Here is a 16,146-nt window from a genome sequence, read left to right on the forward strand (position 1 = left end):
TATATTTATTCATTAAGCTATTATTTGCCGTGGATCTATGATATTTCTGGAACCACACTGATACTGAGGATGAAATATGACTATAGTTTGGGTATTTGTATCTGAGGTTCTTTGACTTCAGGGCCTGGTTCTTTTTTCTGTATCCCCAGTACCAACAATGTGCTTGGCCAATGTCTTTTGATCTACAAGAAACTGACTGAATACTCAAAATATTCATGAATGTTCAAGAAATTGATAGTAAACCTAGTAGTGGGCATACCTCTGAATAAAGGGATTATGCCCAGCAAAAATCAGTGAGGAAAAAAATACAATGTGTCCTAGCTATGCGGCAGGGAAAATGGCTGGAATTGTGGCCTGGGGTTAGATAAGGGAACCATCAATGATTGTCAACTAGATGTGGTTGCTTATATTAATGTTTTATTTATTCATGCTTTCTTTCAATGATGAATTGGAACCTTTCATCGCTTTGACTCATAGATCTATACAGATGCCTAAGACCCTATTATCAGATAACATAGAATGTGATAATGTCATTTTGAGAAAACTGGGCATTTCTTTAGCCTAGAAAACTTTTTTTAAAAAGATTTTATTTACTTATTTGAGGAGACAGAGAGTGAGAGCGAGAGCTAGAGCGAGAGCAGGGGCAGGGAGGAGAAGCAGGCTCCATGCAGAGCAGGAAGCCCAACGTGGGGCTGGATCCCATGACCCTGGATCATGACCTGAGCTGAAGACAGATGCTTCACTGACTGAGCCACCGAGGTACCCCTAGCCTAGGAGTTCTTCAGTTGAACTTTAGAGTGCTCTTCAATTAAGGTGTGAATGCTATTTCTTTATTTCTTCTTTAATCTAACTGGAATTCAAAATGTCCTGCTTGTTTGAATGTTGGTATTTAAGCGAAACTATCATTACCAGTATCCAAGACTTGATCACTAACAGAAATCACAGGTATTTTTATATCACATTGTAGTTGTTGAAGATACCTACAGATATCCTTTAAGCTCATTAATTTTCGAATTAAGGTGTTATTAGACCTGCCACAACACTTTGAGATTTAATGCATTAATAAAGAAGCACATGTATCCTTATATTATATATTTGCTTCCTAAAACTATTATAATAAACTCTATGTGAATATGTCTGGTCTTCCTGGCAACCCTATACATTTTATGTGATGCATTGGAACCATTATTTTGAGACACCTTTACCAAGCAGATAAAGGGCCAAAAGCTTAAACTTTGTATAGGGCCTTAATCTTTGGACTTTAAATTGTTCTCCCGTCCTTTTGAACCTTCCATGAAATTTTATTATTACTCCCCAAGTCTTGCAAATCTCTATACACGTAATGACAGTCATCCATCCTCCAACCTCAGTTTTATTGAGATATAATTGACATACATCACTGTGTAAGTTCAAGAAATATAGCATGATGGCCTAATTTACATATATTGTGGTATGATTACCATTACCATAGTAGGTTCAACTCATATCCATCTTCTCTTATAGAGAAACAAGAAAAAAAGAAAAGAAAAGAAAAAGGAAAAGGAAAAATATTCTTCTGATGAGAACTTAGAAGTACTCTCTTAACAACTTTCTAATATACTATAAAGTAGTCTTAGCTGTAGTCATCATGGTCTACATTCTTTCCCTGGTGTATATCTATCTTATAACTAGAAGTTGTAGCTTTTGGTCCCCCTCCTCCAAAATGTCCTCCCCATACCCTCTGCCTCTGGTAACAAGTCTGATCACTTTTTCTATTATTTTTGTTTTTTATTTGTGTTCTTTCAGGACCTACATTTAAGTCTAATCCATTGGAAATTAATTTTTGAGAGTGGTATGAGGTGAGTCTGGTTTCAATCTATTGCATGTCACTATCCAATTATGCCAACACCATTTATCGGACAGACTATCTTTCCTTCATTGAGCTTTCTTTGTTCTCCTGTCCAGTGCTATTTGTCTCCATATGTTTGAGTTTATTTACGTATTCTCCATTATGTTCCATTGGTCTATTTGTTTGTATTTATGCCAATGCCATAATGTTTTGATGACTATAGGTTTATAATATAGCTAGAAATCAGGAAGTGTGATGCCTCCTGCTTTGTTCTTCTTTCTCAGATTTCTTTGGAAATTTGCAGTTTTTCATGGTTCCATTATAAACTTGAAGAGTGTTTCATTTACTTCTGTAAATTGCCATTGGACTCTTGATAAGGACAGCATTGAATCTATAGCTAGCTTTTGGTGGTATTGACATTTGAACACTGTTAATTCTTCTAAACATGAACATGAGATAGCTTTCCATTTCTTTGTGTCTTGGATCTCTTTCCTCAATGTCTTGTAGTTTTCATCATAGAGAACTTATATCTCCTTAAATTTATTCCAAAGTATTTTATTGTTTTTGATGCTACTACAAAAGGGACTGATTTGTTTTTTAGAAACTGTATTGATGGTGTATAGAAATGCTACTGATTTTGTTGATTTTGGATCCTCAACTTTACTGAATTCATTAATTAGATCTAACAGGTTTTCTTCTTTTGATTGAGTCTTTAGGATTTTATGTATGTCAAATTTTATCATTTGCAAATACAGACAGTTTCAATTGTGATACCTTTTATTTTTCTTCCCTGACTGCTCTGGCCAGGATCTCTAGTATTATGTTGACTAGAGTGGTGGAAGGGGGCAACTTTGTCTTGTTCCTAGAGGAAAAGCTTTTCAACTGTTCACCATCAACTATGACAATAATTGTGGGCTGTCAAACATGGCCTTTATTATACTGAGATATGTTCCTTCCATGCATATCATGCTGAGTTTTCATCACAAATGGGTGTTGAATTTGGTCAAATCTTTTTTCTTTTCTGTGCCTATTGAGATGATCATATGATTCGGGATCCCTGGGTGGCGCAGCGGTTTGGCGCCTGCCTTTGGCCCAGGGCGCGATCCGGGAGACATATGATTCTTTTCTTTCATTCTATTAATGTGATGGGAGGTATGCCACAGACCAAGAACAGTTGGGTTAGGACTTCTGTCTTAGTTCCCTACTGAAGTAAGATTGTAGGATGGGCTCTGTGGCTCCCTGGATTCTGGTCAGGTTTATTAGAGGATCAAGACTAGGCACTTTATTTATTAATAATATATGAAATAGCCTTCCTGCTCTGGCAGGGCAGCAAGACAGAACCCAAAGCCTGTACAGCTCTTAAGGACCCCAGTCCGTCCTTCAGAGGGTTTACTGAATTCCCTGGCCAAGTGATGTCATCAGTTTTGCTCTACAGATGAGGGAAGCTACAGTTGTGCTCTCTGCTCTAGTGCCACTGTACATAGGGCTGTTGGATGGGCTAGGCAGCTTTCAGTGTGCTCTGGTTAGGTTCTTTGGTTGCACAAGCTACAGGGTGTATTCAATGATGAGTAGAGCTACACAAGATTTCTTGCCTGAGCACAGTGGGAAAGCAGCTCTAAAGCTGGCTAATCTCTCTGTTGTCTTGTCTTGCCCCACCTTAAGTTTCCTGATAGAACAGAGCCACTGGCTTGGTTCTGAAAATTCTCAGTTCTGTGCACCTGCCTCTTAGCTTGAATGTCCCTGGGATGCACTGCCCTAGGAGCTGTCACCAGCCCTTCCAATCAGATGGGGCCAGGAGACCCTCTTGACAGTGGGTGGGGCAATGCCCTAGCTTCCTTGCCTAGGTGGGAGGGAGTTGAGTCACTTCAGGCTACTCTCAGTTTCCCAGACAGGTTCTCCAGTTAGGAGGCACTGGGCTTTACCTTCAGTCGAGGCTATGAATTAATGCCTTTGCCTGTGTGTAGGACAGGAATGTTCCTCTAGTACTGGCTTTGCTCTGGGTGTAATCAGCTCTGCCCACTGACCTCTCAGCTAGAGCTCTGCTGGGCTGTACTCTTCCAGAAGTTGTCCTCAGCCCTCTGGTCAGAGGGGGGCAGAAGACACTCTTCACAGCAGGGTTGTGATTCAGCTCCCTGCCTGGGCCTGGGCAAACCAGTCTCTGAGGTCAGCAAAACTCCTTTGAGGATCTGAATCAAGCATCTAGTTCTGCATCCAACCTTGTTCCCTGGCCAGAGTACATATCAGATATGTAGTTGCTTCTTTTACCTTTCTAATGCCATCTCTCTTGGTCTCTGTGGTGCAGGTTGCTTCTCAGTGGTGTTTTATTCTGGAATAGTTGTTGTTTCTTTTTCCTGTGAGAGGGAACAAAGTCAGGAACAACCATGTTTCCACCTTAGACACAGAGACCTGGCAGGCTTTTTAAGCAACTCTACTGAAGACCTTAACCATAAGGTCAATTTTTAAATTTAGTTGATTAATGATAATTGATCCAATAAATCACAACATCATGTCTATAAAAGGTCACAAAAATGAGAAAGATTTAGTTTTAAAAGGAGTTTTTATTTTCTGGGAAGAAGAGACACATAATGCAAGGCAATGAGAGCTGATGGGCTAGAGGTAGTGCATTAGTGCTGTGTAGTCTGCACACAGAAAATTAGTCAACCTGGTGGCTTAAAATGGAAATGCTGTGATGGTGTGTCTGCCATTTTGGAAGTTTTTGATGGTTAAGATTGATATTTGGGTGTTCCATCCAAAGACGTGGGTGCGATTGCCAAAGAGATGATGGCATACTATCCCATTACTTCTTGGTTTTCCAGCTCTTTCAAAACAAGTTATTTTGTCCAAAAAAAGTCAGTTCTTTAAGATACTTTGGCCCTTTTTTCATTTCTTATATCTTATTGACTATCTTTTCAGGGAAGAGACAACAGTCATATGCCCAAAGAATAAAAAAAAATCTATGCCAGCATAAAATGGGGATGTGTGGCAATAGCAGCATTAGGACTCAAATTTCTAGTTGATAATATAGTGAAATTCAATGCCATGACTTTACAGATTAATCAAATCTCTTTAATTATTAGTTGTTTCATATTCAGAATAAGAAGTATATTCTTTTGAACTACTCTACACTTACTAAGAATGAAGGCGCCAGCTTAAAAGTACGAAGTTTTACAACACTGAAAATGCTCCAACTAAAGCAGCATGATCATTTTTATATCAAAGGGAAGTTTTGGAATGGTTGATAGTGATTGAGAGCAATTCGAAAGTCCTCCAAATCTGAGGTTCTATGGACCTATGTTTAACATGTTGACTTCTTCCTGAAACAACAAAGTATGAGAGCAGCAAATCAGACGCAGGTGACAGAGTTCCTCCTCCTGGGACTCTCTGATGACCCCCAGACTCAGAAGCTCCTATTTATTTTATTCCTGGGTGTCTACCTGGTTACTGTGCTTGCAAATCTGCTTCTCATGTGCCTTGTTCAGGCTGACTCTCGGCTTCACACACCCATGTATTTTTTCCTCTGCAACTTATCTTTGGCTGACCTCTGTTTTTCTACCAACATCGTTCCTCAGGCGCTGGTTCATCTGCTATCTAGGAAAAAGATCATTTCATTCACACGTTGTGCAGCTCAGCTTTTACTCTTCCTCATTTTTGGGGGTACACCGTGTGCCTTTCTGGCGGTGATGTCCTATGATCGATACGTGGCCATCTGCAACCCTTTGCATTACCCTCGCATCATGACTTGGAGGGTGTGTGTTCAGCTGGCTGTGGGATCATGGACCAGCGGCATTCTGGTGTCTGTGGTAGATACCACTTTTATACTAAGGCTAACTTACCGAGGCAGCAATAGTATTGCTCATTTGTTTTGTGAGGCCCCTGCACTGTTGATCCTGGCATCCACAGACACCCATACTTCAGAGATGGCCATTTTCCTCATGGGTGTCATGATTCTCCTCATCCTGTTTTCCTAATTCTAGTATCCTATGGCCACATCATAGTGACTGTGGTCAGGATGAAGTCATCTGTGAGGAGGCTCAAGGCATTCTCTACCTGTGGTTCCCACCTCATGGTGGTCATCCTCTTTTATGGGTCAGGAATTGTCACCTACATGACACCAAAGTCTTCCAAAGAACAGGGAAAACTGGTGTCTGTGTTCTATGCAATGGTGACACCCATGCTCAGTCTCCTCATCTATAGCTTGAGGAAGAAGCATATGAAGGGAGCTCTGAGGAAAGTGGCCACAAGGAATTTCCCATGCAGGCTTGAAATCTGCCACTGACTGTGAGACCCTTTTAGCTCCTTACCTATACAAACTACCAAATAATTTTTATTCACTTAATATAGGATTCCTTACATCCTTTCTGTCAAATGTCTCTCAGGTCCAACGTGAATAATTTGAGATTGAGATAGTGTCCGAGTTGAGTAGTCGTTTTCCAGATGATGCACAGAACATCATAGCAATAGAGGAAGAAGTCCTCATTTGTTAGCTTAGTAGTACATGGGTACTTTATAAGGCAGTGAAAGTTTTTAAGTATTGCTATATTATTTCTCGTTTTTTCTAGAATATACATTCCACCAGGTGAAATTGCCTATTATACTCAGCACTGTGATTCAGGGTCTGAAACATGATGAATGCTGAAAAAAAATGTGTTGGAATTTTGAGTTTCAAGAAATGAGTGAAGAATGAAACAAAACTCTATATTTATTATCATAACTTTATTTTGTAAGCAAAAGGATCCTGGAAAGTTGCAGGCAGAGTTTTTGGACAAATAGAAATAAAGAGATACTGATGAAGAAGTTCAGGAAAAGTTAAAATAAGTAAAGAATGGCAAATCATAGTGTTGTTAGTACAATTGTCAACCTTACGATTGGATCCCAAACTGTGTAATCTAGCAGCATCCTCAGATACATTGGTCGAACAGAATCCTGCACCTACAGAAGTTCTCCTTTATCACTCATGCTTTTTAATTCAGAAACAGATCCTAATAAGTCCAAAATCCTAGTGGGTATATCACGGCTCTTAGATTAAGTAGGGACCAAAACCCATGGGAGGAATTATTTTTTCTTTCCTTTGTCCTTGCATTCCATCCCTTAGGTTTGCATCTCACTCAGGCAGAGTTTCTGAGGGCCCAGGGTCCTGTGGAGGACTCACCTCGGTGCAGCCTTCACTTCACCATTTCCTTAAACTGTAGATGATGGGGTTCAACATGGGAGTCACCACTGTGTAGGAGAGGGACAGCAGTTTCTTGCTCTCAGGAGAGGTGCTGGATCGGCATTGGAAGTATGTGAGGATGGTGGTGCTATAGAAGAGGGAGACAACCAGGAGGTGGAAGGAACAGGTGGAAAAGACCTTACGTTTCCCCTCAACTGAGGGCATCCTGAAGAGAGTGGAGAGGATGCAGACATAGGACCCCAGGATCAGCAAGAAAGGAAAGAGGATAAATAGAACAGTGGCTGTCAGAGCCTCCAGTTCAAACAGATTGGTATCAGCACAGACCAGTGCAATGACAGGGGAGTTGTCACAGAAAAATTAGTTCACTCTGTTGGAGCCACAAAAAGGGAAGTTGAAAATCCATGTGGTTTTCACAGTGGCAACTGGAAACCCTGAGAACCAAGAGGCAGCTGCTAGTTGGGCACAGGTCCTGCTGCTCATAATGATTGGGTGGCGCAAAGGGTCACAGATGGCCACATAGCGGTCATATGCCATTGTGGCCAGAAGGCAGCACTCAGCAGCCCCAAAGAAGAAATACATCTGAGTGGCACAGCCAAGGAAGGAGATGGTTCTTGGGCCTTGGATGATTTGAGTCCCCAGCAGTTAAGACACTATGACCAAGTTGATGCCTATCTCCAGGAAGGACAAGTTACTGAGGAAGAAGTACATAGGATTTTGTAGAGTATAGTCAGTTGTAGTGACCAGGATGATGAGACCACTGTCCATCAGGTTAACCAGGTAAATAGTCAAAAAAAAGGAGAAAGAATAGAGCTTGGAGCGGGGACAAGGTTGAAAGGCCCACAAGAACAAACTCACTAACAAATGTTCAGTTTCCTCATGTCATTCTTATGCCCAGGATTTGACTGGGTACTCTTGTTCCAGGAAGGCAGAAGGCTCCAGATGTTATTTAGACCTCTATCACACTCTTAGAAAGAATCCCCTATGGATTTGTCCTCCACCTTTCTTATGCTTGTTGCAAATTAGAAGCTGTATCTTCCAAAATGTTAAAAAAAAAAAAAAAGGGTCTAAGGATTCACAATATGTTGGAAGAATACTAACCTTTCTTCAGCCTGAGAAAGGAGGCACAACATACATATCTATATATCCTCTAATTTTTGTTGCTCTGTAGAGAATGTTCAAAATCACAGCTGCACTTTTTGGCTCCTACTCTCTTTCTTCACCAGTCAGCGGTACTAAAAAAGAAGCCTGGCCAAGCATTTCTGAAGAGGGGTTCTTAACGCAGAAAGAAAGGTGCTGAGGTGAACCAGGGTATGTTTTCTGCAGAATGAAAGGGCAGGAAAGAGAAAATCAAGGAAGGTGAAGCATCAGTTAGGCGTGACTCCTGAGGAGGAGACCTGAATGTGTCCTAACCATAAGCGGTCCACACCCACGATGATTTTAGTATACTGGAAGAATCTTCCATATATTACAGTATAGCTTCATTTCATTTCCAGACTCAGAATAACCAAGTTTATCCAAGGAGCCATGGAATGTAGAGACTGGTTTTATTTGATCCCATGTGGCTATAGGTGATCAGAAAAGGAAACACAGACTCAAGATAGTGTCACACGACAGAAAGAATTAAAATGTATTACATATAAACCCTTTTAAACCTTTTTATTTAAAGATTTTATTTATTTATTCATGAGAGACAGAGAGAGAGAGAGAGAGAGAGAGAGAGAGGTATAGAAATGCAGAGAAAGAAGCAGGCCCCCCACAAGGAGCCCAATGCCGGGACTCAATACTGGATCCAGGATCACGCCCTGAGCCAAAGGCAGACGCTCAACTGTTGAGCCACCCAGGCGTCCCTACATGTAATCTTTTTTCCCATATAAACCTTTTTATCAGCTTTTGTTGGTTGACTTTTGTCTTGACTTTCAAGAAATAGGAGCTCAATGTTACATGATAAATAAAGACCAGCTCCCATTGCAGCAAAATAAACAATATGCAAGGATATAATGAATTAAAGGACAAATGCATTAAAGTAGACAAACAAGAAAAAAATGACTGAAGGTACAACTGATAATGAAATATAACTTACAACATGTACCAAAAACATACCTGGAATATACTTTATTGCAAAATCCTCAGAAAACAAAAGATGAAATCAACAATGACATACCAGAAACAGGGGAGACTATGGCAGCTTTCTCAATCCTTAACAGATAATGTAAACAAGTAAGTAATAATGGAGTACAGATGAAAATGTGCTTAGTGAGATATAGAAAACGAGACAGAATATAATTTCTACTCATGCACTTACGAAAGGTTTCCAAAAGCTACTAGATATTAGGTTATACAAATACTGCCTCAAATAAAAAGTATCTACCTGTGTAGAGACCACACTTGTTATCAGACTGGAAACTACAATTTAACACAAACAGAAAAAAAATTCTGAACTAATTTGAAATTTAAACTTTGCTTCTATGGGGATCCCTGGGTGGCTCAGCGGTTTAGCGCCCACCTTTGGCCCAGGGCAAGATCCTGGAGTCCTGGGATCGAGTCCCATATCAGGCTCCCTGCATGGAGCCTGCTTCTCCTTCTGCCTGTGTCTCCGCCTCCTTCTATCTCAGTGTCTCTCATGAATAAACAAAATATTAAAAAATAAAATTAAATAAATTTTGCTTCCAAAATACCACTCAAATTCGAAACAATAAAACCATTGCACATCAAAATCTACACAGCACAGCTCATGTTCCACTGTTAGGCAATGTCAAAGACTTTCATATGTCATTAAACAATAATGAAATGAGCAAAATAGTGTGCCATGGGATGACAGTTACCCAAGGGTTAAAGTCTTCAAAGTAAAGAGGGAAGTGACCTAGGAATTTAAAAATTTTTATAAACTCATAATCCCACTTTCTCAGCCATACCTTCTTCTTTCTTCCTCATGGCAAGAATTCTCTAAATTAGTGTTGAAATTTTCTGTTTACATTTCCTTATTTTCCTTCCCATTAGTTAAATAGATCTCATTTGATCATCATGGGCAGCCAGATCAGCAACTTCACCTATTAGTGCTTTCTCCTGTCTATGTCACTTCAAGTATCAGATGCAGTTTCTATAAAAGTTTTCTCTGGTCCTCACACCACAGACTAGCATCTGTCTATTGTGGTCCAGCTCCAGTAATTTTAAAAGGACAGTAATGATTGCAAAAAATTTGTATTGAAATACATAATACATCAGTGTCTGTTCTGGGTATATTGGAAACAACTAAGTCAGATAGGCGAAAATATAAAAAGAGCTCAATAATGGTTTTAAATTAATGCATGGAGCATAAATGAAAGAAAGAAGAAATTTAGCTATCAGACGTTACTTCACTGGGGAGGTCTTCTACAGTAGAATCAGTAGTTCCTGACTCCTGACGTCTGTTGTTCCTGGACTCATATCCATGGAAAGTGTAGAAAAGTTTTACAGTTGTCATTGAATCCCCTTTAAAAATGTGACTGATTGAAAGCTTGGGTAAAATAGGTGGCTGTCAGGCAGATTGTGTGTCCTAAGGGTTCATGAAAACTGAAGGGGAGCCCAGAAGCGACAATTTTTGAGAAGTTGAATCACAGTTAGATGTGGTTACAGACATCTAAGCCCAAGTAGGGGTCAGCTTCATGTTCGCAAATTCCAATTTCTAAAATCCTAAATTCTCTTTTGCTTTTGGAAGAGGTATTTATGGATAAAATGAGATCATTCAAAGGAGGATGACCAGAATGAATACAGGGTGCCAGTGCATGTTAGGTATAGGAACTTTAAAGAATCAAGTAAGTGATTGGCTATGAGAATTGAATTTGGGCCAATACAGAAACTGACTTCAGAGGGCTATAGTAGAGGAAAATGAAATTTCTCTCAGACTAGAACTAGAGAAGGTTGGTTCAAGGTACCAGAACATTGATTTTGACTTACCATATGGAAGATCTTTGTAAAAGCAAAAAACTATCTATAGTTGACCCTTGAGCAATGCAGATTTGGACTGCATAGGTACACTTATACATGGATTTTTTTTTTGGTACAGTACAGTACAGTACTGTGAATGTACTTTCTCCTATGATCTTTTTCTTAAAGATTTTATTTACTTATTCATGAGAGAGAGAGAGAGAGAGAGAGAGAGAGAGAGGCAGATGGGAGAAGCAGGCTCCATGCAGGGAGCCCGACGTGGGACTGGATCCTGAATTCCAGGATCACACCCTGGGCTGAAGCCGGCGCTAAACCGCTGAGCCTCCCAGGCAAACTTCCTATGATCTTCTTAATAACATTTTTTCCTCTTGCTTATTTGTCGTAAGAATACAGTGTGTAATATATATACAAAATACATGTTAGTTGACTGCTGCTCATGTTATCGGTAAGGTTTCCAGGCAAAAGGCTATTAGAAGTTACATTTTGGGGGAGTCAAAAGTGGTATGAGGATTTTCAAATATGTGGTGGTTGGCACATGCTGTTTATTGGTCAGCTGTATAAATGAAAGTAGATCTTTCATTCATCTCATGATCCAAGATGTTACGGAGGAATATATTCTTCTTTAGGCAAATGCTGGATAATCACTCAGTAGAAAGATACAGAGTAGTTTAAGACTCAGAACTATGTTTGTGTACATGACTGTTAAATTTCCTTTTTACTCTGCTACTTCATGCTTACATGAAATTGGGGATATCAGGATAAAATAAATTCATTTTTTTGAAGCTTTCAGGAGAAAACATCATGCACTAGTAAGTATTTGGCTTTTGTGCTATTATACAAGCTGAAATGCTTTGAGCCATGAGTGATCCAAGTACTAAAGACTCTTCCAGGGATACCTGTGTGGCTCAGTTATTGAGCCACCCCAGTTCCCCAGTCCTGTGCATCTTTTAAGAATATTACAATAGTTCTAAAAATCAGACCCACAGAGGTGCTTGGGTGGCTCAGGCAATAGAGCATCCGACTCTTGATTTTGACTCAGGTCATGATGTCAGGGTTGTGAGATCAAGCCCTGAGTCAGCTCTGGCCTGGGTGTGCAGCCTACTTATGATTCTATCTCTCTAATTCTCCTTCTGCCCTTCCCCTAACCTGCTAGAGCAAGCACACATGCAATACTCTCTCAAAAAATTAAAATAAAGTAAAATAAAAGTCAGACCCTGAGATCACCATCTCTCAGAAAAGGGCTTTCTTCCAGCTAGTTTTCTGAGACCATCTTTAACATCCTTATTTCTCAGGCTATAAATTATGGGGTTCAATATCGGAGTCACCACTGCATAGAATGTAGAGATCACTTTATCACTTTCATTGATTATTTTGGAGTTTGGCTTCATGTAGTTGAATATCGCTGATCCATAGAAGAGGACAACAACAATGAGATGGGAGCCACAGGTAGAGAATGCCTTGAGCCTTCCCTCCCCAGACTGCATCTGGATCACGGTGGAGATAATATTCCAGTAGGAGACCAGAATCAGGCAGACAGGAACTAAGAGCATGACCACACCCACTGCAAAGATGGTCATTTCTGTGCTGTAAGTATCTGCTGAAGCCACCTTCAGAAGGGTAGGAGATTCACAAAAGTAGTGATTAATAATCTTCTGTCCTTGGTAGGGTAGTTGGAAAGTAAAGGTGGTATCCACCAGAGACATGAGTGCTCCACTGGCCCAGGATCCTATGGCCAACTGGAGACACACCTGTTGGGTCATCATGCTAGAGTAGTGCAGGGGCTTGCAGACAGCCACGTACCGGTCATAAGACATCACTGCCAGCAGTGCACACTCTGTACACCCAATCATAAGGGAGACAACTATCTGTGCCATACACCCAAGAAAAGAAATAGTTTTCCTCTTTGCCAGGAAATGGACCAACACTTGAGGGACGATGCTGCTAGAAAGACAGAGATCTGCGAAAGAGAGGTGTCTAAGAAAAAAGTACATGGGAGTGTGAAGTCGAGAGTCCATGAAGATGAGAATGATGATGAGCAGGTTCCCAAGCACAGTCAAAAGATAAATGATGAGAAAAAGAACAAACAGCAGGATCTGGGTCTGCAAGTCCTGTGAAAGGCCCAGGAAAATAAACTCAGCCACAGTTGTTTGGTTTTCCTCCCCCATTGAGGTTATGCCTGTTTACCTGTTTGCACAAATAAAAAGACCAACCTTTGGGTTTGTAACATCTTGTAGAAGAGTCTCATTTAAAGCTCAGCTTATAATCAAATTGGGTATTTCTAGCTTTTTGCTATCCAAGTCATTCTAATTAATACTAAATAGTATATCTTTATTCTTATTAGTGGTTGTAATTTCAATCAACTTCATTTTTTTTCAAAATCTCTTCTTTCCAGTGCCAGTTATAGATTATGACATTGTTAAAGCCTGCCGGGCTAGTTCTGTGATGAGGATGTTGGAATTTGTGTGGATTTTACTAAATAGCTGTACACATATTGTTACAAAATGACTGTGTGTACTGTTAGCACTATTACCTTGTATAAACCTGCACCACTAGCTGTTCAAAATACTACATATTTAATTATAACATATGCTTGAAAATGTGAAACAGGAAACAGGCATCAAACTTAATTTAACCTCTTAAAAAACAGCTATTTTTTTCTTGGCTTAGAAATAGTGGCCTATCACTTAATATACCAAATGTTGTTCCGTTTTGATTAAAGAGTAAAATGGTAAAAGTAAAACAATAAAAACCCAGGAAAACAAGTCAAAATTCTTGTGCTATCTGGACAGGTTCAGACTGACGCAAAAGCTGTCAGTAACAAAAGAGACTATGAAAGAAAACGTAGAATTTACATCATAAAATGAAAAGCTCTTGTGAAATAATAATATCACGAAAAAAATTAAGATAAAATACAAACTGAGAAAATATTTGAGATGTCAGACCAAAGTTAATGTCTTTATTACATTAATATTACATATAAGACACCACAAAAATTGTTGAGCCCAAAAAATAATGGGATAAAAATATGAACTACTTACAAAGAGGAACTGTGAATAGCTACTAAATATAAGAAGAATATTTGATATTTTTATAACTAATTAAGGACAACTACAACAATGAGAGACACATTTACCCCCTGGGAAATTAACTAGGATTTTAACAAAACAATCACATCACAAAATAGTAACCTTGTATTTTATTGAAAATTTAACACATGCCAGGCATGAAGCTTTTATATAATTACATTGTTCCAATGACATTATAAGTTAGACATTATTAATCTCACTCTGCAGACAAAAAATATTGAGGCACAGAAAAGTTCTGTTACCTTCCCCCAATCATACAATTAATAAATGTCAGAATTAACTTTAAAATGAAGGATCAGAAAAAAAAGACAGTTTTGTACAATGCAAGTGGGTAGGAAAATTAGTCCAACCTGTCTGGAAAATAACTTCGTCAAATATATCTTAAACTTTAAATATTTGTATATTTTGTTCTCAATTTTTCTAAATAGTATGGAGAGGGAAAGATTTCATTTTTACTGATCCTTTCTTCCCTATGAGGAAAAATCTGATTTGTGACATTTTAGGATGTAGCTTGGTCCCAATTTACTACTGGCTAGGGTTACTGGGCTTTAAAAGGTCATGCGTGTTCTAGTTCCTCACTTCTTCATGGAACTGGACTGATACATTGGACCATGTTCCACTTAAGCTGTAAGGGAGGTTGAAGATTTTGAAAGACTTTATAGTAGACCACCCCGACTGAGGCTTATCAGAGTTCTGAACTTCAGTGACAATAGGGACCAGTGCCATTAATAAAAAGCAGTCTGTTATTTTTCATATGTCTTGTTTCTTTTGTAGGACTCTAAGGAAAGAAATGACCAGAACTAGAATATTAGGAGTTTTTGAGTCCCTAGGCCCAATATCATATAATATTCTAAAATATTATCCAATTTAGAAATCTAATTATAGGAATCTATTCTAGATAAGTACTTTAAATTGCAGAAAAATATTCGCAAGAAAATATGTTTGTCATATTATATAATAATGGATAAAAATGGACATAGACAAAAGGAATATAATAAAGAACTCAGAAATAAACTTACACAAGGCTGGGTTTCTGTGGTGAAGGTGCCAAGAATACACAATGAGGAAATGGCAGTCTCTCCAATAAATGGTGTTGGGAAAACTGGATATCCACATGCAAAACAATGAAATTGGACCTTTATCTCACATCAATTACAAGAATCAACCCAAATTGGGTGAAAGACTTAACATAATACCTGAAAGCATAACTCCATGAAGGCAACATAGGGAATACTTCTGGGCACTAGATTTGGCAGTAATTTGGGTTTTGACACTTAAAGCACCCACAACAAAAGCAAATATAGAAAAGTGAGATTAAAAAAACTAAATAAAAATCTTCTGCTTTTAGTTCCTTCTGCAAAGGAAACAATCAACAAAATAAAAAGGCAAGCTATGAAATAGGAGTAAATTATTACCAACCATATATCTGATAGAGAGCTAATATCTGAAATATACAAAAGTACTCATATATACCTCAATGACAAAAAGAGCAAATAATCCAATGTTTTAAATGGACAAGATGCATGAATAATAATTTTTTTTAGAGATGACATATAGATGGCCAACAGGTACATGAAAAGTTGTGCATCATCACTAATCATCATGGAAGTGAAATTAAAACCACAATGACATATATTACATTACCCCTGTTAAAATGGTTATTATAAAAATGTCTTTTAAAAAACCCAGAAGGTGACTAGTGTTGGGAAGAAAGTGAAGACAAGGAAACCCTCATACATCATTGGTGGAAATGTATATTGGTACAGCTACTGAAGAAAATGATTGGGAGGTTTCTCAAAAGTTAAGCATAGACCTATCACATAATATAATAATCTCACTTCTAAGTACATATTCAAGGGAAGTGAAATCAGGGTCTCAAATTAAATATCTGAACGCCCATGTTCAGTGCAGCATGATTCATAACAATCAAGACATAGGAGCAATTTAAATGTCCATTGACAAATGGATCAAGAAAATGTTGACTGTACACACAATAGAATATTATTCACCTTTATTAAAGAAAGGAAATTCTTCCGCTTGTGACACATGGATGAACCTGGAGACATTAGCTAAGTGAAATATGCCAGACACAGAAGGAAAAATACTACATTATATCACCTATGCAAAATAGTCTATTT

At 38.8% G+C, this 16,146-nt stretch overlaps 1 protein-coding gene and 2 pseudogenes across 1 annotated transcript; 1 reads left to right on the forward strand and 2 right to left on the reverse strand.

The window, feature by feature from the left end:
• The first annotated feature begins 5,157 nt into the window (after positions 1-5,157).
• Positions 5,158-6,104, forward strand: LOC140594507 (olfactory receptor 2D2-like; annotated as a pseudogene).
• Positions 6,105-6,916: 812 nt separating this feature from the next.
• On the reverse strand, positions 6,917-7,881 carry LOC140594360 (olfactory receptor 10A4-like; annotated as a pseudogene).
• Positions 7,882-12,142: 4,261 nt separating this feature from the next.
• LOC112927022 (olfactory receptor 2D3-like) lies at positions 12,143-13,087 on the reverse strand. Its single transcript, XM_026008158.2, has one exon. The coding sequence runs from the start codon at positions 13,085-13,087 to the stop codon at positions 12,143-12,145; it is 945 nt and encodes a 314-aa protein (XP_025863943.2).
• Positions 13,088-16,146: the final 3,059 nt, after the last annotated feature.

The sequence above is a fragment of the Vulpes vulpes genome, chromosome 11 (genome assembly GCF_048418805.1).
Source record: "Vulpes vulpes isolate BD-2025 chromosome 11, VulVul3, whole genome shotgun sequence".
Lineage (NCBI taxonomy): Eukaryota > Metazoa > Chordata > Mammalia > Carnivora > Canidae > Vulpes > Vulpes vulpes.

Excerpts from the sequence above, each read along its gene's own strand:
- LOC112927022 (XM_026008158.2), bottom strand. The coding sequence starts at position 13,087 with ATGGGGGAGGAAAACCAAACAACTGTGGCTGAGTTTATTTTCCTGGGC.